This window comes from Plodia interpunctella, chromosome 7 (genome assembly GCF_027563975.2).
Source record: "Plodia interpunctella isolate USDA-ARS_2022_Savannah chromosome 7, ilPloInte3.2, whole genome shotgun sequence".
Classification (NCBI taxonomy): domain Eukaryota; kingdom Metazoa; phylum Arthropoda; class Insecta; order Lepidoptera; family Pyralidae; genus Plodia; species Plodia interpunctella.
Window position 1 is genome coordinate 3,434,669 of NC_071300.1, and position 27,405 is coordinate 3,462,073.

The following is a 27,405-nucleotide window of genomic DNA, read 5'->3' on the forward strand; positions in this document are numbered from 1 at the left end:
TGTATCCGGGGCTTAATACTTTCAATTTATAAAATCCAAATTAATAGATCCTTAAGTTTCTAAATAACACCGCCTACATTCAAAAACCTATGTAATAAGTATAGATAAAAATCCAAATAAAAATCTTCTCATAGCCTTAAAATTTTGACGAATATAACATGATTTAAAACATAATCGAAGACGCATATTTTCTATCAAAGATATATTATGATATGTACCAAAATTTAATGATTGTACAGAACAGATCTACAAACTAGAATAATCGAATACAAGACTTATTATATTCATCACACTCAGTGTACAAAACAATGTACACTCATCAATGAGCCGAGAAGTACCGTGGACAAATCAGAACTATGAAATAATTTATGAAGAAAACTTACATACTAAAGTGAGCCAACATTCAAACAGTTCCAAATCAAAGCTTTAAATTCATTGATAGATTATAAAGTCGGTTTGCTTTTCACGCTAGATGATAATGAATATGCGCCAGAAAGTAATGAAATCAAATATTGGATGCCGACGAGTAATTAATTTTATGTTCACGCGCGTACATATTTCCAAAATGGTTTTGCTCCTAAACTAGAAAGGACAACCTTTCTAGTTTAGGAGCAGATGTTCAAGCTACTGTTTTCTTTTACCCACACATCTTTGGTGAAAAGCGAACCAATATATTTTGCTTTAAAGGTGACTGATAAAAGACAATAATTTCAATTCAACAGCCCAATGTAAAAAAAAAATAATTAAGAAACAAGTTGATATTGTGATTTGTAATCTGATAAAATATCCCTGTATTAGACTCTGTTGAATTTATTGAACACATCAATCTAAGGTCTCAAACCTTCTGTCAATAAAATGTAGTAATAATTCGTTGGATATGATCAAAAATAACCTTACACCATTCTGAGTACATCGAAACTACATTTCACAAACAAAACGTTTGCAATGTCCTGTTAATAAAATGGCGATGTTCTGTAGTATGAAAATAGATAGAAAACTTTATTATTTATATACTTTCTGGTACTATGCCCCTTGCTTTTCCAACCAAATGCGTCTTAGTTAAAAGATAGAACAGCTATATTAAGGGTCATATTTATATCTAAAGTGTCATAATCGGAAGGGGCATAGTAAGGGACAGAAACTGAAACAGCGTTATTAAAGCTTTGATTCCCATAATCACATCACACCTCTCCCCACGCTTCTCAACAATCGAAACTACCGAAGCGTTACAGACTAATAAATTTCCTAAAAATCCGATCATTATCAAACTATATGTTATTTACATTTATATGTCGTAATATTGCTTTTGAATTACCTCTGGGGAGCGTGCGTCGTAACTTCGAAAGACATAAAATTAGTAAAAATCTCAAATCCCTAACTTTTTAATCATTACGAGCTATACTGAGTGCCATTTTCGTATGAGTTCTAATAATAATAATTAAAGCACTCATTATCAATCTTTAATTTGGTTCATAAAATCAACATTGCAATGATTCATGCTACAATAAATACACACGTCTCTAAGGATAAGTCCGTTCTAAAGTAATACGATATTTTTTACATTTCAATTTAAACCGAAAAGCTTTGAAATGGCAACCAAAAAATTAATGATGAGAGCTCATTTATGTTTTCTCAAAGAATATCTAGATGCTCTTGTAAATAGTTTCGTTAACTGACAATGCTAGCATCAAAACAATATTTTTTACTAATCTGAACTTAGCAAGAGACTGACAAAAATGCTGCTATTTTGAAATTCAAGATGGCGGTGAAATCTAGAAAAATCAGTTATCGAACACATCTAATGTTTAAAATAAAGCAATAATACAAGACCTAATTAACAACAGAAACAGAAAAAAGACACGAAGTTTCACTTCTCTAGCTAACTTTGGCTATGCCGTCTCGCGACTCAATGTATGAGTCCACATTAGTATTATCTAAAGCGTGAAGAAAGCACCTACTGTTCGAAATTTAAAAAAAAAAGCAAAAAATAATAATAAATGTAGATGCTGAAATTAATGAAGTTTAAACCACTTTAGTGTGTCAATTATCTATTAGTGAAATATCAAATATTATTCATATCATTCAGATCACAGTTGCGGCGTTTAAATCACATTCTTAACTAATTACAACATATTGTCCTTCTTTTGTTCAATCGACTAACACTTCGCACAAACCATTGACTAAATCCAATAAGGCCTGGATCGATATCACTGGAAAACAACGTGGCAAAAAAAACTATAAGTAAAATAGTATTGACTCCAAGATCAATCTAATAATATTTAAGGTAATATTTCAATTTAGGAAAGGATGAAAACCTTATTTTTTCCAAAATTACGTACGAAATAGTTGGCGAAAATGCCAAATAAAATTCCAACGCGCTGTATAAAACTCAATCTAAAGCAATGACAGCGAAGCATTTTGCTTTATTAAAACAATACTAACAATATTTTAATTTCAGTATTGTGCCACGTCATTCCCAACAATATGATAAGTTCACATGCCCAAATCTCTTCAAACTTCCACATACATTGCTTAGTAATAGAGCTGTGTTACAAGCGGAAAACAACCAATGTAACTGGCCGTTTGAATTGCATGTAAACTAGGCTTTATTGATTGATAAATCCTTCTACAATTTAGCACTACATCCATTCCATACTCATTGGTGTGGACTTTCCTCCTCGGTGTCGACTGGGCTCGGCGATAGAAACTTTCGAGCGTATTTAGGGTAATGCGTTTTCTCGTGTGCCTTTAGTATCGTCGATCGAGAAAACGTCTTCCCACATAACACGCACCGAAAGGGTCGCTCACCTGAAATTAAATATAATAAAGTATATTTTTTCTTGGAAACAATTTAGGTCTTACAAAGAAATTATTAAAATTTACGAACCACTGGGCATTCTATAGTGATTGAGTGAGCCTTATGAAGAATAATAACTAATAATGTTTAGACTTAAAACTACTATCAATTACATACAAGTATTTTTTTATCCCTCCGCCATCATTGGCCTAAGTATAGACCTTGCCCGCTATTTAATAATTTTATAGTGAAATTGTCTAAAATAATTTAAAATAAAATAAAACATACAACACAAAACAAAATTTTAAATTCTCAACTTACCCGTATGAACTCTACAGTGATCTTTCATATGATGTCTCAATTTAAACGCCTTTCCACAAAATTCACACTTAAATGGTCTGTCGCCAGTGTGCACAGGTAAATGTGCAATCAACGACGAAACGTCCGGAAAACTCTTGCCACAAAACTTGCACAGCACCACGTTTCCTGGCTCCATGGCGCCGATGTCCAGGTCTATTGGCGATTCTTCAGCAGGCATCCCCATGTATGTTGGCTCAGTGAACTGCCCTATCATAGGAAGACCCATCGGTCGAGCTAACATAGCATCCCGGTACTTCAATGTGTCAAGAGTATGCGTCGTCAGTATATGCCTTGCCAATTTGCTCTGATGAGGAAACGCCGCGCCGCAGTGTATGCAAGGATACCCCCTCTCCCCTTCCTCAATTCGCACCCTACCGGGCCCATCGTACTCCTGCAACCACAAAAAAGAACATCAACTTCTTTTTTCTCTTGTTCCATTCACACAATGTGCAATATGTCTACCACTACTTTCTAAGTTGAGATGCAGTCTCTTTATATTTTATTCCACTATCTAATTAAGAAGTTGACGCTCATTTTTGCCCCAAAAATGTGCAGGAGTGACCCGGAGCTTACGCGTAATGCCTTGTTGTATAGCAACGCGCCCGCGCACGGTAACGGTTCGTGACGTATGCGTATGGCCAAAGTTAAAATAAAAACTGCCCAAAAAATATATCAAACAAAATGAATGAATATAAAAATGATGGCCAACAGAATGAAGGTCAACTTCTTGACAGCAAGGCATAGTACTCGGTGTTTAAAATAGCGCAGCATATCAAACAAGCATGCATACATAACTAGTACATAAAACACCAATAACTCAATACACACAACAACATTCTAAATAATATAGCGGGTATTTGTTTCTACTTCAATTGATGGTTTGAGAGTTACATAATTATTATTTACGATTAATGGGAATACATTTACTCATATGTATATTAATTATAATCAAATATCAATCGCAAAAAAATATTATTTTCTCATTGATTGTTACTTGCCGCCTAAACTAGGCCTTATAATCACCAAACATTGTTCATTTTGTATGTACTTAATTAGAGAATTTAACATGGTCTGCAGAAGGATTTATAATTCATTTAAACTCTATATTATATCTTTACCTACCTTATGATAAAAAATTATAAAAACTGATTCCAACACTTAAGGGCTGAGGATGAAACCGGGAAAACCTCATATGACAAAGGTGGAATCAATCGATTTAAGAACTAGGTCCTGTCTATGGAGTATTATCTAACCACAATAATTAGAAAAAAATATTTTTTATAAACGTGACATTCAACTCCGAAAAATACTTTGCTAAAATATTAGTAGCCCCACAAACCATGCAATCAGTATAACAAAAAATACTTGTTATAAAACAGCAGTGAGGTTTTCAATATATATTGTCATAGCCTTATAAACTTTGTAAAGTAAAATAATAAGAAGAAATTAATAAAATGTAAATAAAAAATTACATGCATATATATGAACACAATATTACTACAACACATAACTAGTTATATCCACTTATTGTTTCAGATATTAATATTTCCTATATATTCAGGTGAATGCTACTAAACTATAATATAAAGCTAAAGCTTTTATAACCATTTGAGTTTACACAATTATAAACAAACTATATTATTTGTTTATGATCGAATTATTGTTTTTCAAGATTGAATTTTTATAAAACATTTTTTACTGCAGGAACAATTTAGCAAACCTATTTATTTCTAATTCCAACTAAATTAAATTAGCAACATTACGCAATAAATAGCACAATATGGCGTATTATAAATGCGCAAGTCTGTCTGTCCTTTCCGCTTTCACTGCTAAACCGCTGTACCGATTTTAATTAAATTTGGCATGTAATATGCAGTGTATTTTTTGAAATCAACCACCAATTGACTATAATGGGGGTGAAAGTTAAAGCTAATAATATATAAATTGCAACAAATTATGTAATTCTTTTTTCGATATTGAATTCAAGTGGTAAGGTAGCAACTTATATTATTCACATTATGTTTTGATGACACAAACACGGGCAAGTAGATACTCATTTGCAGGCCATATAGGAATATTTACAACATCAATACAACATTCATCATGTGATTGTCCATATCACAAAAACTCTTATTGTAAAGATGATAAAACACAAAATTGTTAAACTAGGCTAGGCTTTATGATTTGGACAACTACAAAATAATAATAACACAAAATACACACCGTTTCATGTTGCATTCTGTACTCCAATGATGATTCACCACCTTTATCTTCATTACTGCGGTCCCAGTCAATTTCTTTTTTCAAAGACTGTAACATTGAGAAAAAATATGATTTGTCATTTTTTTTTAAGCATGAACAAAACCTTGATGAAAGGTCTTACTGTAAACGAGGAGCAGTCAACCAATCATAGTGTGTCACTATCCCTTAATTATGTGATCGGTTGGCCGCATCACTGGGAAAAGATTAAATAGTGCACACTACATTGCAAGCTCCCACAACACTCAATTGAGAAGCTCATTTATAATACGCCATATTGTGCTATTTATTGTGTAATGTTGCTAATTTAATTTAGCGCTATGGTTAGTGTACTCATCCTGTTATAATGGGGTTAAGTCATTCTAACAATAGTCAGTCATTGGATGGGTGACAAAAATCTTTTCAGGGATTTTCACCTTCCTATTATACTACACCTTATTATCACTGTCAGCTGTTCAGCTGACGGAGATAACAGACTCAAGATAAAAAGTTAATAATACATTTATTATTAATATTCCAGATAAGTAAACATGCCAGTATGTACTAGAATATGAAAGAAATTAAAAACTTAAAAGAAGAACTTACTAATGGTACTTGTTGGACAGGTGGCAGCCCTGATGGACCCGCAATGGGTTCACTCCTAGGACTCGGCAGTGATTGATGAGATGGATGGGGCAAGCCCGGGTGTGGTATAGCATTGAGCACACTGAGCCTCTGCTCCACTGGCGAATATCGAGGACCCAGGACACTACTGCTATGACTGTTTATCGTCATGTTTATACCTGAAAAAATAACATTTGTTTAAATCATTTTTATGTTTATGGATTGGATATTATCCGGGGCCTTTCTAAGTATATGTTAATATGTATTGGCTATAGTTTATGCAGATAACTTTTAACATATTAAGTAAGTTTTCAGGTCTCCTAAATAAAACTGATAAACAAGTATTACCTACAAAAACTTACCTATTCTTACTGATATGGGTAATTTGTTAATGTTGTTGTTTTATTTAGGTAATACCTACATTCTGATAGATATAATTATGTCTTTTAAAATGTGAAATATTTAAATTTAAAATCAACATCTTCATTATATGTTTTTATATTGATTTTAATAAAAGACAACACTCTAAAAGCAAAACAACAAACTTTATATTAGGTAGGTAGGTACCTATACAGCTGTAGGACCTACGAATTATTTTGACGGAACAACTTAACTGTGACATATATTGATGACAGCCGACAATGACAATTGACATTTTACTTTCTCTAATTGAAAGCAAAAGCAAATACGTTAACCATACATATTTTGCATTTTTTTTAAATATAATTGTACTTCAATTAAATGGTTTTCATTTAAAATTACATACACTTCACTTAATATTGTACACCTCCTTACTTACCAATACTATCATTTTGCGCTCCATTTGATCTAATTGACACTGAATCATCTTCAGGCGATGACGATCGCATAGGTTCGTCAGGAGGTTCATCTTTTGGTATAGGTGGATGTGTAGGCGTCGACGTGTCAATAGAAACTTCTGATCTAAACCGCCTTACAGAGAGTAATGGGGATATTCTAGGAGGTGAGGCGTCTGATGTTTCTCTCCCATCTCGTGTTTCACGAGTATCGCGCAAGTCCCTTGGATCTCGAATGTCACGTAAGTCTCGAGGTTCTCGGTCTCTTGCGTGTTCTCTGTGATCCCTCGGTTCCCTAGGTTCCCGTGACTCTCTGACATCACGATGGTCTCTGTGCTCTCTGAGATCACGTGGTTCCCTTCCCTCTCTCTCTCTATTTTGTCGCAAATCTCTCGATTCACGTGACTCACGTCCGTGACTATCCCTTTCGTGACTGTCTTTATTTTCCCTTTCACGCGAATCTCGTGTTTCTTTTGCGTCTCGTTTTTCCTCTTTGTCCCTGCTTTCTCTATTATCCAGCCGTTCATGGGAATCTGTAGACTCTTTGGGGTCTTGGGATTGGCACTCTTCCATTGGTTCTGCAACGTTTCTAGTATCGATACCAGCGGCACTTAGCGTCGTCATTTCAGCTAGTCCTTTTACCTGAAAATATAAGCGAAACAAAAAACATGATTAGATTTTATTTTGTATCTAATACCTTATACATATACAAATGCATTTTCAAGCAGTAGACACGCCTACTTAAATACATTATGTGACGTATTTCTAAAATAAAATATTGATAGTAACTATCATTGCTATAAGTACCTATAAATAACTCTCTCATCCTCTAGTGTTCCGATTTCGTTCGAGGCTGTTGACTCGATTTTACAATCGGCCACTATTCTGATGTCAACCCACTTTGTAAATGCTATTGTTGCCTATCAGAGGCTATAAGTTCCTTAGTTGCCTCGAAAAAATCCAGAAATCCACGGGAGGATACTACCTATAAATAACTAGCTGTTTTCTATGCAAGTATCAAGGATGTTTAATCGGTATTATTATATTGCCTGTGTCTGAGTATTCGGTATTTTCTGTCTTGCGCATGTCTATTCGTCCTTGCTAAAGGACACACAACCAATACGGCTATATCTAGACAGCTTCAATAGTGCAGATACCTACGAAAAATCAAATTTCCTATAACACTACCAAAGTACACGGCCCGGGCCAACGTACACAAAAACAGCAACAGTTACGACTCAACACATCCACTACTAATCAAACACCTAGTTTTTAGGTATTGTGAAAACAGGTACCTACTTACAACAATTTGCGCTGAATTACAAATACTAAATTAATTTAAATAATTTGCGCTGGAAATTGAACCCAGAACCTGGACCACTACGACATGGAGGTCGTCAAAGATAGGTATTTGATCAAATTTTACCTATATGCGATTCTAAGTGTTTAGTTGTGACCGTTTCTGTGTTGATTAAGAGTGATTAATGTAGGTGTTGTCAATCTGAGTTGATTGGCTATAGGCTGATGATATTCCTATCCTACTAATATTATACATGCGAGAGCTTGTGAGGATGTGTGTATGCTTGTTACTCTGTGATGCAAAATCTACTGGGCGGATTGTTATTAAATGTTGTACCTAACCTACACGGGTCCCTAGATATAACCTGAAATAACACATTTCCCACGGGAGCGAAGCCCCGGGGCGAAGTTAGTATTCATATAGTGGAAAAAACTGACATTACTAAAAAAAGTTGTAAATAAAAATATTTTCGTTTACTTTTTTTACCTGAAGACTTTCAGCGGTTTTGAGGAGTGCAGGCAGTTGGCAGTACTGGACGTTGACCTCACCCTTGTACATGAAGTCCACGATGGTCCTAAGCTCCTCCAAGCCCACGTCTTTCAGGATGACGATGGGATGCCGCGACGGGTGGTCCACGAACAGCGACCGGAAGTACGATGAACACGCAGACAATACCACCTGAAATACAATACGATAAAAAATGTAATGTATATTTTACATTTAACTCATATATAAATTAATAAGACTCAGTAAGAACTTTTTTATTTATTGTAGGTGACATTTCAATGACGTTGCAGTCGCCGTGGTTGTAGCTATGACCGTAAATATTCCAGTCTGGCTGCAACCACAGAGACTGCAAAGTCGTTGAAACGTCAGCTAATAAATAAAAATGTTCGTGCACAGTCGCGTTAATTTATCAATGTGTTCAAAAACATAAATTAAATAAAAATCTTCCTATCGCGTCTGTCTGTCTGTATGAACGCGATAAACTCAAAAATTGCAGGGCGGATTTTGATACGGTTTACACCTAATACATAGCTAGTGGCTCCTGAGGAAGGTTTAGGTGCATAATGTATTAGTTTTACCCGAACGAAGCCGCCGGGTCGCTAGAATTAATAATAGAAACGCTTTAAATGCTGGAAGATTGACTGGCAGAAAATGTTTTTAGCAATAAATTCGCATTTTTCATCATCTTAGTAAATAAAGTTTGAATAAATCCACACTAATATTATAAATGCGAAAATCAGTCTCCGCTTTCACGGCTGAACCTCTGAACCGATTTTGATGAAATCTGATATGCATAGGTATAGTAAAAGACCCCCGTTCAATTATAAGCTAATATAAATGACTATAATAAGGGTGAAATTTTGTGTGAACCCGCGGGCAAAAGCTAGTAAATATACAAATACGTGACTATGACGTGCCTTGTTCTCACTGTCTTGACATTTGAAAAAAGTACCTAAGTACCTATCAAATTTGACATGACAAATGATGGCAATAGCAACTACACTATTGTCTGAATTTTTTTAGATTTTATTTTTTTGTAAACTAGCTTAGCTTTAAAAAAAGGGGCAAACGAAAATATACCCATTATACAGCCAAAATTAAAAATGTAGGTTCATGGATTTGAACTATCTTCATATCTTGTTGATTTTTTGATTGTATTAAAAAATTTGAAACAATGGATACTGCGTTAAATATAATACGTAACCACTATTTTATTTACAAGGCAAGCTCAACATTTGCATTAAGGAATAAAAAGTGTTCGGTGACAGACAGGTAAGTACCTACCCATCAGTTCAGTATGAACGAAAACCATATACTTGTACTACTAGTACCTAAACGCCTACAATACAAACGCATGATAGATTTTAAAATAACTTACCTATTTTAAAATAGCATTTTTTTAAAACTAGTAACGACAATTGTAATTATTTTAGTGCAATCTAGTGCACTAGATTGCACTAAAATAATTACAATTGTCGTTGCTATTAATATGCTAGTGTAGTAGTAGTAGTAGTACCTATCTGATTTTTTTTCAAACGTAGGTACTTATATTAAATCACAAATATAGATAATAACATAATTTGTTCTTATATCTGTGTATTTAATATATATAGGTATTTGTCTTTATTTAATAACGGTTCATTGACACAGAGATACAAGAAAAAGACACAGTAAATAGGAATACATAAAAAGTTGGGGTTGGTGTCTTTGTTTGCTGATTCCGAATGTATAGATCTTAAAGCTTAAATCAAAGCATCACCCATTTCGTTGTCGGAGCACCTCCCACCTGGAGCCTGTCTACCTTGCCCGACATGGAAGTCTACCGATAGGCTCCATACACAATTCGGCCGAAGCAAAGAAATCATAGCCAGGCTATACCTATGTCGCATATAGAGTCATAAGTTTTGTACATAGGTTATGGATCTAGAATAAATAGTAATAAAGTTTAACTTAAAATGTTGTACCAATGTACAAAACATAAGACTATTAGAAAATAATCAGCGGAATGAAACACTGTGCCGAGATTACTCAAGATTATTAATTCTTCTTGAGAGCAATATAAAAAACGTACATTATACCTAAGCACAGACGAAAGACAAGTAAAGTTGACATTATTCTTTTTTAATTTTTAGATAGCAACCATAATAAAGGTTCCAACAAAGACTACACGATTACTCTATATGCGACACTATAGTTTTGATATTGCCGCTAATGTGGTGCCTCTCCCCAAAGCATGACCCACTTATTTGTCTAGAGATGTGTTCCATCTGCACACTGTATGACGTCCCATGAAGTGCTGTTTCAGTGGTGTTGTATTGGTCCTCACATAAACAGAGTAAACACGCTCAGAAGAAGAAAATCTAAGATGCGTCTTGACATCTGGGGCAAACAAATTACACTCAGGTAAAAATCTTTACTAAGTTGGTAAGTTTGATGAGTATGTCTATCTGTTTGTCGCTCTGGTTCACTGTTTAGTTAGGTACCTTATGAGCCCTTATAGAAGCGCCTTCTGAGCAGGCGAGCGTGACGTCCACCAAGCTTTCGTCGTGCAGCAACTGGCTGAAGACTCCCAGCAGGTTGCTCTGATGATTGTTCCACCTTAGGCAATAGTGCTCACTTCCCATGTCTGAGCTAGCTCCCGCCGCTGGAAAGATAATAAGAAATTATAACCTTTGCTATAGATAATACGTAGATAACACATTTATTTATATCAAAAGACACAATGTACAGCTTTACATGAAAATATAAGATCATTAAAACTAAAAGGAAACAGTGTATAATGTAGTTATATATCCATAAAATCATGTGATATAAATGGACAGTGTCTCAGTGCATATTTTGGTCAATTAATAAGCAGGGCACTAGTTTTCGAATAGGGAGGGATTTTATACTTGGATATAGACTAGGTTTTCTGCTCGAGAAATCTCGCCTGATAAAAAATCACGAAAAAAATCTCTTGATCGATGGGACAAAAGTCGAATCTCTGCCTCTGCGTAATAATAAAAAAGAAAAACTATTTTTATTTAAAAAAAAATAGACTAACGTCGAACTAACATTTTTCAAAAGACCAAGAAGCTTAAGAAATCCCGGTTGAGAATTATCATACTTCGGATATTAAATAGGTCGAGAAATCAGAAACCCTAATACAGACACACAGACAGATATTCTCTATTCTCTCTTTCCTCCTCACGTTCCTTATTTCATTTTCGCTCGATCGTGACGGCCGGACTTTTTCTTGAGCTATGAGTATTATAGCCAATATACAAAGTAGTTTGTCATAACTTTCTCCATTCCACAAATAGCGGATAAATCAACCGTAGTGCAGATTTCCTTAAGGTGTTTTCTTTCCACGCTATGAGAACCTCTTTTTTAAACTGGTGACACTGCTTTATATTCCAACTCGTGTAAGCACTAAAACGTTATCAATGAGACTTATTTTCCACACGAGTTACTGTTTAGAATCACTTGCTTGTCATACCTACACGCATATGTATGCGTGTACGCACGAGCAAACTATTTCTGTAGATTTCAATGTCGACATTTGCGAAAATGTTAGTTGTAGACATATGGTTATTATTTTCTTTATTTTCATGTTTAGGCTCCAAGAACTTGGAACTGATGATGATGTGTTATAAGATTTGCAAAAAAATATAACTTCACAAAACCTATAGTGTCCCTAATCGTAACTACTTAAAGAAGTTAGTGAGAGATGACAGTAACTGTCAGGATTTTCTTGTCTGATCAATTAATCTTAATTTTGAAAAATCTAAACAATCTGAAACCACAACTATATAGGTAGGTGGACACGTCACTAAATATATTTGAAGTTAGATTAGGTCTATATGTAAAGTGGTTATAATAGATCCTTGATTTATAGTTTTGATTGCAAGAAGCGATACCTCGGACCATTTAAATTTGTTTTTAATCAATCGTGTTTATTATAATATACTAGAGTAAGTATAGAGTTATAAATATTCCAAAGAAAACATCACATACCAGTATCCCAACGGATTTCATAGTAAAGCATAATATTCTCCAGTGAATTTGCTTGCACTATATAATAATTACTTCACAGGCATTTAAAGTACTAATTACTGTTTTTACGCATTCACCAGCCGGAACTGTCAGATTTACTAATGAATACAAAACGGCACTGTATTATTTCACATACTGCAGATTACGGTTTCGCGCCTCCACGCGCGTTGATAAATAAGCGCGAATGTATCATTTAGATGTAGGTGTATATGCGCGTGCGCGTGTGCGCGACGCAGCGCAGTCAAGATCAAGGGCGTCGATTGCGCAAGAGTTGGCGGTCGCACCGCGGTGCAATTCGTGTGATGTCATCGTCGGCCGTCTGCGCCTCCCTACCTCTCGACTCACGCACGCTCACAAGAGGTCGAACGGCGAATCATATTTTTAATTTTTTTATCACACTAAATGACTCTAGCTAGCCTAATAGACGGTAACAGTTACTAATCTAGTTTTAGACTATTCTATGTTTAAATTATCGTTAGCTATTTTTAGATGGAACATTCTAGGTTTCCGGGTTGTATTGGTTAATTTTCAAATCAAAATCAGCACGATTTTGATTTTGATTGTAGATATTATTTATTAGTTTGTTACGGCTAAAGCTCATGTGGTTTTTTTACCCGCCTAAACCTAGGTGGCACTTCAGGGTTTATAGTAAAAGTAATGTAGTCGGTAGTTTAGTCGTATACACTCGCGATACAAGCTTAGTGCTTAGTGTGGGCCGTTGAGTGTTGTCCATTTATTTAGATTTTTGAACTCGTTTCGTTTTGACATAAGCATTTTTTTCGTCTGTTTGTTTGTTCAGGGTAGGTAATCTTCGGAACAGTTTACCCGATGGGATTTTTAATGTACCTAAAGTAAAAAAAAGCCTAAGGGTGAAGCCGTGAGCATGAGATGGTAGAAATAACCTAAGACAATATTTGAATATTAAATTTTAGATTTTTTGTAAACGTATTTATAAATCAAAGCTGTTTTAAATAGAAATAAAAAACAATACAATGCACATTGTTTCTCTAAATGTAAAAAAATCTAGTACGAAAACTATTTTTAGTTATACATTTTTAGATTTTTCTCAGGAAAATGATTTTATACCTACTCTTATACCGACTTATATACAATCTTTAACCGACATCAAAATAAGAGGAAGTTTTCTATTCGTCGCGATCATTGTATTTTAATGTATGTTACACGAAACCGATTTAAGTAGATAATTTAAATATATTTCCTAGTGTCTTGAGTAATTGCTTCCGAAAAGCAAAATTTTGTGAGGTTAAAGCTGATCTTGAAGACCATAAATGGCTTATGTAGTTTCAATATGGATAAGATTTTATTAAAAGGTATATAGGTACTTAGATGGTCCCATAATGACAAGACCCAGATCGAATTAAGGAATCTGGATTCCAGGAGAAATCGAGGGAGCTCTTCGAATGCTATAGGTACTTATACTTGCAGTAAAATCGATATTTTCTATAGTGACTAATGCATGTTCTCGAAAGGCAAAACTTGGTAAGTTGGAACTAATGAAGACATAATGGCCAAATAGTGGCAATATGTATACTATTACCCGATTACTCAAAAGATGCTTAGACCAATATAAAAGTTTTTCTTTTGTATTAAAAAGGTTAAATTTTTAATTCATCCATCCCATACCCTGACCCACCTAATGATCAAGATCTGATGATTGGATCCTGGAGGAGTCGTTCATTACAAATGTAAAATATCAAGAATTGAATACCTATATTAAGATCGAAATATTTTATCCTGGAATGATATTATTACATCATATCCTAGCGCAACAGGAAAAAACAATCGACTCTCAATATAATTTGCCAGCATCTAATCAAAAAAGTTTGATACAAAAATAATTTAAATATATACATATTTATGTATAATTCCTTTGTCAGTTTGTAAAGTTTTTTGAAATTTTTAAATAAATAATACCTATACATATAATTTTAATTGAATAAATTTATTTCTATTTTGTATTTCTAAAACTCCGAGAAAGTAATTCAAAATCAGATCTATCAGTTGTAGATAATATATGTCTCTTATATTGCAAGGTTCCACCCCAAGATATATAGCTTTCTGTTATTTATTTATTTATTTATTTTTTAGGAGAAACAACAGCTGTACAAAATGGCTACTTAAATATAAATCGGAAAAAGAATTATAGGTTTCCCATTAATATAACACAGATCAGTTTTTATAATACTGGAAAATTTCTCATGGACACAGCGAAACCCTCATGAATACATTGCAAGTTGATATACTTAATTATAAGTACAAGAATAACCTCTGTATAAAATAATAGCTAGGCTAGCGGCCCGGCTTCACTCGGGTTAACCATAATAAAAAATGTTAGTTTTAAAGGTTTCATCTATCTCCGTGCCACATTCATCGAAATCGGCCCATTAGTTTTTGAGCTCATTCATTCAAACAAAATACAAATATTTTCTTTCTATTAGTATGAAAGTATAGACATTTAGGTAAATATAACAAGCAATTTAATTTGACCTGCATGGCTGTCGCTGGGATGCAAAAATCCTGAAGTGTTTTTCCGGCTAATACATTAAAATTTGCCTAGATGAGGTTTCGCCAATCTCATGATTCGCAGATTCTACTTTGATGTTCATGTCGAATTTTAGGCGTTTTACCTGTCCAGGATGCTATAGGTATAACTAAATACATAAACGCCTAGATGTGAACATGCGAAGTAGTAAATTGTTAGTTACGAACGACCATGCGTGACCTTCATCACACAATACTCGAGGTAGTGCATTAGGGAGAGCACATACACACATGATGCATTGTTAGAATAATAATTTACTTAAATCGCTGACAGCGACTCTTTTCTATCCCATCCCACTTGAACCAGAAGTGGCACAGAATAGAAAAAGTGTCGGCTCATTAGACTTTTTTAAATAGTGAGAAAAAAGAAAACACGAACTGAAAATACGTAAGTACATAAAGAGCGACCAAGTGCGAGTCGGACTCGCCCATGAAGGGTTCCGTAGCAGCAAGTGACATAACATAAATTGCTGTTTACGATTTATGACCTATAAAAAAACTACTTACTAGTACTCGTTCAAACCAATTTTCGATGCAAGTTTATATGGTAATGTACATCATTTTGAGTTTTATCATTCTCTTATTTTAGAAGTTACAGGGGCGGACACACATTTTACCACTTTGGAAGTATCTCTCACGCAAACTACTGAATAGTTTAGAAAAAAATGATATCAGAAATCTCAATATCATTATTGAAAGTTTTAGTTCTAAGTATTTATATATATTTTTTTTCTATGTTTGTATAAAATCTTAATGCGGTTCACAGAATACATCCACTTAACGCAGTTTCAATAGTATTGTTCTTATAGTTTCATTCAGACAGTCATGACGAATCTGCTGACGGGTTCCGTTTTTGCCATTTGGATACGGAACCCTTAAAACGAAATAATAAATTTAAATCCTCCACTGTCATCAAATGGATGTCGTAATTATCTGTCATTTTTATTGAAATGCGTGAATTCATAAATAGCATTGTAGTCACATATAATTTACACATTTTAGAAAAAAAATACAGTTGCAACGTATTTTCTTCAATGCAAAGAACACACTGCTTAAAATTAAATATTAACTACCATCTCTTCGAAAAAAATTATGAATGTAAAAGTTCAGCATGTAAAAATTTTCTACATCGTGTCCCATCCTATACCTGCTACGTGTCTCGTCCCGTTTCCGAGACGACAAAATTTAAAATTACGTTTCTTATTACAGACACAGATATGTATATTGGTAGAAACTAATTACCTATATCCCAATTCACTGGAGATCTTTGTTGCAAAAAGTTAACAAAGACTAATATGATTATATATTCATACACCAAAAATCGGATCTGGTACTTTTGTGTGAAAGACATGTGCGCGAATGGCTCTTGCACAAATCTTTTTGCGCGCAAAGACATTTGCGCAAGACACATGCGCGAAAGGCAAAAATGTGGTTAAGGGATGACTCTCTGAAAAAAAAATCCATACAAATGTTGCTTCCCTTGAACGTATCTATCCACTGAGATAATAAATAATGGTTATAATGGCAAGCTGTATTTTGTAAAAAAAAATATTCCCAGCTAATAGATTCGCTTTAGTGAAACAATACTTTATGATTATTAACTCTCTTGATGATTAGTATTGGTGATTTGAATTAGGTAGTTAGAAAATAGGTCAGTTTCGGGTGTTATAATTGAGAATCCACTTGAGAACATAAAAAGATTAGGCTAGACTAGATTTTTTTCAAAATATGTCATAATAAACCCCCCCCCCCCCTTTTATTGCCCCAGTAGATACGTCCAAGGGAAGCAACGTTAGTAAGGAACATTTTTTCAGATAATCATCCCTTAACCACTTTTTTGCTTTTCGCGCAAATGTCTTTCGCGCATGTGTCTTTTGCGTAGGTTCCTGATACGCCTAAAATCCAGTCAAATACGAGTCGGATTCGCACACATAGGGTTAAAATACAGTTTATTTTGTAATGTAGGTATATTTATGCTTTCCGTATTTTTTCCTTTACCAGTGATTATACTTAAGTCTTAATTTTTTTGTCAAATTTAAGTCATAGTTAAGATCCTCATAGTTAACCTCTGAGGTTTGGTTCCCATGTGAAATCGTAAAATATGCGTATAAATGGTCATATCTTTTGATAGCGTTGACTTAAAAGTTTGGTTTTTCACAGCTAAAAGAGACCCTAAACCTTTACGAATTCCTGTGAAAAAGTACAATGACAGATGGACAGACAGGCAGGTGGACAAACGGTTGACAAATCGATCCAAAATCCAATAAGTTCGTTATAATTCTAATTTGACTATGTGGAATGAAATTGTATGTGGAATATAGTTGGAATGAAAATAATGTTTAATTATTTATTTACCTTTTTAAGTACGGAACTCTAAAGGTGGAGACATTGAAAATGAATAATATTAGTGGCTCGTGTATCCTAAACTTTAGCATGCAATTCTCGTGTGACCGTGCTAATATTAGGCCCCGTACACACTTTGCGAATCATCAACATTATTACGTTTACCATTATGTGGTTAGGTTGGAGCATTTTTATAGCCTGTATTAACCTTGACTGTGCAAACAATCTGACATGTTGTGAAGCTTAGATATCGCAGTGAGTTACTGACTGCAGTTTTGTCATAGTCTCATCGAACATAGGGTTTTTAGAAGATATTTTTAGAATATACAAGGAAGTCTAAGAGATGCCAAATGCCAAAACATGAACTTTTCGAATGCTAATATTTTTTTGTATATTAAATTTATCCCATTTTAATATTATTTATATATAATATTTTATAGCAATTTCAACGAAAATTATGTGCTTAGTTCAAAGAATTTAAACAATTAACTTACTTTCTTGAATTTATGACTTTTAAGAAGCGACGCTGTCCATATAGACTTCATACTCTGTTATGCGATTAGCTAATGATAAGATATCGCAAAATGCATTTCTCAAGCCTGTTATCACTAGATACACAAGGACACAAGTCAAAAACGCAACGTCACATAAAATAGTTCTTGTATGGCCATAAGTAACCACAAATTTAAATATAGTTTTTGTTTTCAAGGAATACGAATAGGAATTGCGTATCACTGGCCATTATTGCCGTTGTTTTGTATTCGAACAACCGTAATAAAGACCTAAGCGCCAGCCGCCATAAGGTCCCTTTTGATTTGCTTATACTTAACTAATTTTTTTTTTGTTGAATTAAGTTTATTTGTAGGTCAGTTTAATTTTGTTTCATGAATGCATTTAATGAATTAAATAAAGAATCAGAACATAAAAAATTAAAAAAAATGTAGATAATCTATGAATTTAACAGGTTACTGTTAATTGCTTTTTATTATTAAATAAGTTGGTTCTCAGGCTACTTCAAATGACTCTACTAATACAAAAACTATTTCTTTCGTTTTTTTTTTCTATCAAGTATGTTATTGCAGTTTTATTTTATACTCGTACCTAGGTCCTGGTTCCCAGGCTACTTTAGATGGGTCTATCGCTATACAATCCAATTATCAATTTACCATATTTTTCATGTTAAGTATCTTATATTACTAATACTGGTATCAGATATATGATTATTTTGTGATATTTGTGTAAATACTTTGTTACAATGTGAAATAAAGTCTGCGTAGGTGCCGTTTTAAATACATACAATTTTTTATGTGATTTTTTTTTTATTTACCTCCTAATATTATAATTATGTGTATTAAATCCCTTTTTTCTCTTTTTTCTTACTAGTAAATATATATAATTATTACTCTAATAGTGTGTTATTCTGGGAGACTTAAATCATAAGATAGTTTATAAATCCATGGCTTAGGTGTCTAATACGAATAACAAATATATAAATAGAGATTATAATATTTATGTAACTATTTGGCAGATACGCCAATACAATAAACTAAATAAATAAGTTATTGGTAGAATTTGGCATAATTAAATAAAAATCAAGCTAATTGAAACAATAAATACGAAAGCCATAGGTACTTTTGAACAGCATGACTTATTTCAAAATGTTTTTGACACAACCAAATTACTGTATAACGCTTTGCATAGTACGCAGAAATGGTTTAAGAGCGTATTGCATTCAACCGTCAAAACTAAAAGTGCACATTTAAAAATGTTATTAACATTTTTAAATGTTACCTTTTAGTTTTGACTACTAATTTGGATACCTAAATACTAATTTATTAATTAATTCATACGTTTTTTATTGGTCATTCTTGTACATTGTATCATATATTTGTATACGTTTAATATTATTAATTTAAAGAGATGAGCGGACAGTGTGAACACCGTCTTACATACACGCGCACTTCAACGCGCGCTGCGTGGGGATCAAGGTCATGCAAAATACAGTACCTACAGTCCGCGATATCTTTGCGCAGGCGCAGTTGCCTACCGATTGGCGAAATACGTAATGTCGGGGGAACATCCGGTCGAGCCTAAAACTAACATTAGACCGTTGCACTCTATCTAGCCTCTGTTAAAATTTTGGACACGTAACAGTCTATTGAAAGTAATAGACACTATTCTGTAGACAGCAAAAAGATCAAAAGAAAAATCAAAACTCAATTTTCCAAGTTAAGGGTTTTTCTGAGGTCTAGTTTTTACGTTATTGAAGCTCAAAAATTTGGAGAAAAAACATTAAAATTTTTGCGAATGTTTCCTCAATTAAAGGTAAGGTTTTAAGCGAATTCACGATCCAAATAGTTCGATCGATCCGTGCAGTTTTTCGATTATTATTTTATGTGAATGAAGAAGAGAACTGATTAAACATTTCCCGAAATTAAGTTTAGGGTTCGGGGAAATATATGATGGTATATTTAACTTGCCTTTTAACCAACACAACGCACCAACTAGTCTGCCAAGAGTTCATAAAAAAATAATAATGATTAGAACAATACGGATATTTCAGGCACGTGATTCCCACACTAGAGGATCACTCCATATTGATATACTAGCGGCCCGCCCAGACTTCGCTCGGGTAAACCTATAACAAAAAGTTGCCTATGTTACTCCTGAAGGTATCGTCTATCTCTGTGACAAATTTCATCAAAATCGGCCGAGTAGTTTTTGAGTTTATTCATTACAAAAAAATTCAAATCTTTTCTCTTTATAATATTAGTATGGATTCATTCATATTCCCATTGATAGTACGAGCACGAGAGATTACAACATGATAACTACATTAATAAAAGCAACGCCCTGAGTGAAAACAAACATGGATCAAAATATTTAATGGATATAAATTTTTGACACATGCTCGTCAGATTGATTTTGTCGTTGCATTCGACGTGGGGCAAAAATCATTCCGTGCAGTAAACCGTTGACCAGTTACCTAGGTGGGAGGCGATCTTGGGTACACCGTAGGTCACATTTATCATATTTTATTTATCATAAATATGCAATGTCGTAGAAATTGTCTGTTTAGATTGCGAAAAATAAAATTTAACTTACGAGATTTGATTGACAAATGGTGAAATTCGTTTCTTATTTATATAATAGCATGTAAAAGTATTTAGAAATAGACATACAATACAACATGCATGAGGAAGCGATATATTTTATTACAGTACCTAGATATAAATAATTGCTAGAAAGAAAGAAAGAAAACATTTATTTGCCAAAAACATGAGTATAAATATACAAATTATTGTCAAAATGAATTAAATAAATAAATAAATAAATATACATATATTAGGACAAATCACACAGATTGAGCTAGCCCCAAAGTAAGTTCGAAACTTGTGTTATAGGATATTAACTCAACGATACTATATTTTATAACAAATACATATATAAATAAACATCCAAGACCCGGGCCAATCAGAAAAAGATCATTTTCCATCATGACCCGACCGGGGATCGAACCCGGGACCTCTCGGTTCAGTGGCAAGAACCTTACCACTGCGCCACCGAGGTCGTCAAAAACTAACTAATTAACTACTACTACATGTTTTACCGAATATAGGTATGCAAATATAAATAAATAAATGAAATATGAAATACATTATGTCAGTATTATGTATTGCTTATAAACAGCATTTTTTAATTTCAATATAACATTGACAATCAATTCATTATAAGTATTAGATATTCTAGGAGCATATACAGATACATTGTGTACTTCCTTCGTATTTTAAATAGATAAATTTTAATATTTAAGCTATTCCAAAAATTTTTACGTCATTGAATTGGTGGTAAATACAATTGTTTTTATGTCAACTAGCTACAGACTACAGACGGCGTGTAAATAAATGTATATCTACTTACATAGTTATTTTTGACTAAAGTTCAGTTTGAATTACCTTCTACTTCTAAAGACAACTGCTTTATAATACACTAGATGTCGCTCGGGGCTTCGCTCCCGTGGGATTTTTGAGATAGTATATAGCCTATGGCAATCATGGATAATGTACCTTTCTAATGGTGAAAGAATTTTCGAAATCGGTCCGGTAGTTTCGGAGATTACTTTCCCGCTTCAAAAATACAAACTCACAAGCAAATAAACGCTTACCTCTTTATAATAATAGTATAGACTAGTTACTTGTTGCCCGCGGCTCCGTACGCGGCAAAAAGTGGCCCGTGATACTATCGCCAAAGTCGGCATTACGTGTATTCACAGACAAAATTATTGTCTCTCTAATATTTCAACTTAGCTCTTTCAATAGTACCTACTGAATGTCATAAAATCAATGATATTTTATAGCAAATATTACACGTTAAATACCATTTTAATGTGAATAAGTCCAGCGATAGACGAGCGCGTTGGCAGAGCATATGCGCCCACGCACGATTTTTATACAAGTACAGTCAAACGCATGTTATGTCACCTTGCACGCTGCTATGCGGCGGTAATAGTGGCGAAACATACATAAATAATATAACAAGAAAGAAATATACATTTATATATATTAACGTTATTTATAAAAAAAATGAGAGCAATATAGAAATAGTAATAAAAGAATTAGAAAAAACTGTGCACGGTAATCTCGTGAATTATGCGAATATATAAATTATAATTTGACGGAATTTGATGAACCGTTTGTGTTTACCGTGTCGTATAATCAACAATGCATCGATCATTGATCGTCATAAAATGTATAGATGGGGTCAGTTCCCACTTTGTAAATAGTTTTTAGGATAACTGATATCGCATGATTAGACCAAAGAACAGAACAATCTATTAATCCCTAGTCGATGATTCGCAGAGGTCTAAAATCGGACAACCTAATATGGGCTCTATTTGTGGTTGATTTTATACCTAACTTAAAAATCTATAGAGCCCAAAAATCTAGCAAAAAATCAGCTAAATACATGTCTACCTACAGACAGATATTTTTGATACCTATTTTTTGTTGTTGTCTGGCGCGTCAAACCTGTCTAGACTAGCCACAGCCAGCTCAGACAGTTTTTCACAAAAACTAACATTTTTTTATTTGCAATACAATTTATTTATAAATAATTTTACATCATGAAAATATGTAAATAAAAAACTATATTGGGTTAAAAACTAAATAGTTTTGCTTAGAATTTTTTGAATACACGCTATATGTAACACGCTAGAGTAGGAAACATTAAAATATTTTCAGAATCTTTCACGGTTTATGTTATAAACTATAGGATTAAAAACCCAAACATAACGTAAATTTAAAGAAAGAAAGAAAAATAGAATATACATAATGACAATTAAAACTAAGCTGACAATACAATCCGGAATTAAAACATGCACCAAAGTGGCCCAAAATTTAAGTATATTAACGAAACCAGCCGCATGGAAAATTCATATAGACCAGTTGCATAGAGTCATTATTATAGAATTATAAAGTAACCTCATCGGAAATCCCAAAACGCACACGAAACAAAAAATAATAATCACAAGAGTTGAGGTCGACGCGCCTACGATCCTATTCTCACGAAAAAATTTTAGTCTGTCAAATATAAGTTGAAGTTACAGTGGAGGCGCCACCTACGCATTAAAACAGCAATTTCTATAGTTTAGAAACTAGTTCACTTTTCTGCCATGCGCTAAATTAAATATGGCGCTTGATGTTCTTTTTTTAATCTTAACTGTCTGAGAACGCTGCCAGTATCCTTAGTTACATTTTTAGATTTGTAGGATATCCATTGATCCATTGACCTGGAAGAAGGAATCTTAGCAGTATATTATAAAAAGCTAAAAAACAGTCTACGCTAATAATTATTATAAAGAGGAAGTGTTTGTAAGGTTTGTATGTATAATCTTCGGAACTACTTAACCGATTTCCAAAATTGTTTTACCAGTCGGGAGCTACCTTATTCCTGGGTAACATAAGATATTTTTTATCCTGATATTCCCAAGGGAGCGAAAGCCCGACTTGAGAATATTACTCAAAAAATTATTATGTAATTAACTGATCAAATATAATATATGTTGCTGAGAAATAAAGTCGTTCACAGATGACAAGACGATCAACAAAGTGATTCATATTAGGGGTCAGAATTTCCTTATTACGTATGAAAACCTAAAAAGAAAAGTAATATTATACTTAGTAATTATGTAGAAGTAACACAATCTTGAAATTTTTTTTAGCATTTTGGTATTGCTATTTGACTACCTCGGTGGCGCAGTGGTAAAGTGCTTGCCTCTGAACCGAGAGGTCCCGGGTTCGATCTCCGGTCGGGCCATGATGGAAAATGGCCCGGGTCTTGGATGTTTATCTATATATGTATGTATTGTATATGTTATAAAATATACTATCGTTGAGTTAGTATCCCATAACACAAGTCTAGAACAAACTTTGGGACTAGCTCAATCTGTAAAATATGTCCTTATATATTTATTTATTTACTGTATTATTGCTCACTATATTTATTTCATCTTTAACATAAATAACCAGTCGGCAAACTTTTTAAAATTAACATGAAGAAAGCAAGAAACAGTTGTTTGTTTCGCCATAAAATAGATGTACAAAGTATCTTAATGTTTTCCAGCTGATTTCACAAACGGTAGATATACACACACATAAAGTTTCGCCTGAATACTATGTAGTGCATCTCCACATGGAAGCCAATATGTGTGGTATATAATAATTTACTGTTTATTTTTTATTTATATAAAAATTTTATTGCACAAAATTAAAAAAAAATGTACAAAAGGTGGACTTATCGCCATATGGTATTCCTACCAGTCAACCATTACCAGACAGAGATAGCAAGGTGTTGCCATAAAGCGCAACTAAACAAAGGAAAAAAATACTCAATACTATACTAATTACTTTCGTTGGCAAGAAAAGGACAAGTGTTGATACTTGCGTCTATATAAATTGTAAAATCTCGATATAATTAATAAAAAAAGAATGTTGGTATCATAGAATAATAAATATATATCTGATGCTATGGAAAATTTAGCTGGATTATGGTCCGGTATGGACTGGAGAGGTAAAACGGTATCCCAAGCGCGACGTCTGATCTTTCTTTCTTTTTGACTGCGTTAATACTAACACTGCCGCCAGATTTTATTCAAATTGCGTAAAGGTGTGCTACTAGACGTGGTAAAGAGTGAAACTAAGCAAAAAGCCTACAGATGAACTAAAAAAAGCGGACAATTGCGAGTTAGACTTGTACACGAAGGGTTCCGTAACATAATCTATAAAAACAGCAAAAAATCACGTTTGTTGTTGTTGTATGAGAGCCCTTAAATATTAAATTAATACTGTTTCTAGTATTTTTTGTAAATGCGGCACATAGAAAAATATATTTTGTGAAAATTTCAACTGTCTTACAATACCAGTTCACGACATATAGCCTGGTGACAGACAGACAGAAAGCGGAGTCTTAGTGATCAACGGAACCCTATAAAAATATCTGTAACACGATCACTTTTTCAAGTACGCTTTGACATTCTTTAATTAGTAATAGATAAGCGAGTATGATAATGTGATTAACCATCGTCCGTTAGACACATTGCATGTGAGGGAAGCTTAGGTTATTAGCATTTTATTCCAAGGGGAACTCGATAATAGTGAAGAAATATTGCCTTTTTGTGGACAGAAAAACAAGTTTGGATCCTAAGGTGATAACTGCTCTATTATAAACCGCTTGAGCTTATAAAAATGTATTTTTTTCGTTTGTTGAGATTCAGTCAACATTGTAACGATTTGATTTGACTATTACGTTAATTATAACATATCTGTATTGTTTATTTTTTTTTTTTTCAGCAATGGTTAACTAATCAACGGATTTTTTTTCGCTTTGCATGAAAAGAGAAGAAAATTGTACATTGCTAATGGAAATTAGGATAAGCTCACAAAATTTTTACATTTGACGAATTGTTTTTTTTAATTTTATTTATTTAACAGTTTATATACACATAGATATAAGAAAGATTGTATTTTGCTAAAATGAAGAAAATTAATAAAATTCTTATACTAACAGAAACATAAATAAATAAATATAGAGTCAAAGCACACAGATTGAGTTAGCTCCAAAGTAAGTTCGAGACTTGTGTTACGGGATAGTAACTCAACGATTCTATTTTTGTACACACAACACAATAATAATTTATTGCACATTATTATTAATATCCATACAAAAATATATCGTACTAATATTATAAATGTGAAAGTATGTGTATGAGGATGTATGTGTGTTTATTAGTCTTTCACGCAAAATCTACTGAAAATTTGGTAAATACGTCACAACAGAACCTGGAATGAGGATACTTTTTATTTTCGATTTACGAAATTTCCACGGGAGCGAAGCCCCGGTGCGCAGCTATTTATACATATAATTTAAAACAAATGATCACCGAATCCGGAAGAATAGTCACATCTTTGTCAGTGCAACCTTGCCATGCACTCTGACACTCTGTAACCCACGCCGGCAGACGTGGGTATGTGTAGTTGTTTCCATGCTGAAACACACACTACGGTGGCATACGATCGAACTAGCATTTTGTGATGTTTTTTGCAGGTTTATATCAGGACATATACCTATATTATGTAGTGTACACCACCACCGCTTCCTGATCCTGATGTAGGATCAGAAAGCGGTGGTGGTGTAATGATTAAGACGCCTGTGAAACTTCCCAGGTTCGAATACTACTGCCACATCGAGTTTTTATACCAATCTGACTCATGTGTTAGTTTTCATCGACCACCACTTGCTTCCGATGAAGGAATACATTGTCAGGAAAACTGTTCTATTATGAATTATCAACCTGTGTGTAATGGAGAAGGCAATGGCAAACCACTTCATTAATCGTTGCGTGTTTCATTCCACGTAATGACCACGACTCTCAGCCATGAGAATACTACTATGAAGGAAGTGGGATCATGACTACATACTATTATAATCTTAATCTTAACTAAAAATTGTTAGATGAAAATAAGTGTTGTTGTGAATTCTTCACGCTTTATCTACTCAACCAATCATCAGAAATTCCAGAATAGTTTGTACTTATATATATTTACGAGTGAACAGAAAACAATAAATAAATATATTTAATGTTTGAATATGACATAATATATTTAAGTATTGGACTTAGTTTAGTATTTTCTATTTTGTAAATGTCATTTTAGATGCGGTTTTCCTCTATATAAAATAGAATATTTATTACCCTCCAAACTGTCATTTTAAAAAATAATAATAATGCAATTTCTTCCTCAAATTGTACTCTAATCAAATATATTTTTAATTCATGATATATTATAAAATTCTCAATTCGTTTAAATATTATGTTCTTTTACATAGGTTTTAATTGGAAATAATATAATTTTATGTGTATTTTTTAAGTTTATGGTATTTCTTCAAATTAAACTGTTCTTTTCTAAACCTATATGAGTTAATAATTATGAAATTTATGTACCAAAATGTACATATAACATTTCTAAATTAAATTTCCTTCTTCTTTTTAAATTATTTCGACGTTTTCTGTATATGTTCAACAACACCCACAGCGACAATTTGTTTTGACATATAATTTATACTAAAAAAATATCAGTGTAAAGTTAAAATAATATGTTTTTTGAAGTTGAACAATTGAATATTATCTTCATAAAAGAAAGATGAATAAATAGAAAAAAAAACAATGAGGTATGCATTTTTTTTTTAATAATTACTATAAAATATTATAATTTTTAATTTATCATATTGCCGAGGGATACGTAATTTATTCACTATCTCAAATAATAAAA

General features: G+C 33.3%; 1 protein-coding gene and 1 long non-coding RNA gene across 5 annotated transcripts in view; one reads left to right on the forward strand and one right to left on the reverse strand.

Moving 5' to 3' along the window:
* Positions 1-27,405, reverse strand: part of LOC128671550 (protein tramtrack, beta isoform-like) — a 46,925-nt gene that overhangs the window by 13,257 nt on the left and 6,263 nt on the right. For 2 of the 4 annotated variants that reach the window (XM_053748132.2, XM_053748131.2), the window contains exons 2-6: positions 11,125-11,285; positions 8,621-8,812; positions 6,819-7,476; positions 6,002-6,198; positions 5,381-5,467 (exon numbers count right to left, since the gene is read on the reverse strand). In XM_053748132.2, the coding sequence (XP_053604107.1) occupies positions 5,381-5,467; positions 6,002-6,198; positions 6,819-7,476; positions 8,621-8,812; positions 11,125-11,265 (1,275 nt within the window). In that variant the 5' untranslated portion in view covers positions 11,266-11,285. Of the gene's footprint in view, positions 1-8; positions 2,809-3,118; positions 3,549-5,380; positions 5,468-6,001; positions 6,199-6,818; positions 7,477-8,620; positions 8,813-11,124; positions 11,286-12,637; positions 13,075-27,405 lie in introns of those variants that run through there. The other 2 variants (XM_053748133.2, XM_053748130.2) reach the window with 2 other exon arrangements.
* Positions 9,640-17,556, forward strand: LOC128671553 (uncharacterized). Its single transcript, XR_008404858.1, has 3 exons — positions 9,640-9,913; positions 10,896-11,044; positions 17,399-17,556. It is a non-coding gene; the product is annotated as an uncharacterized LOC128671553 (long non-coding RNA).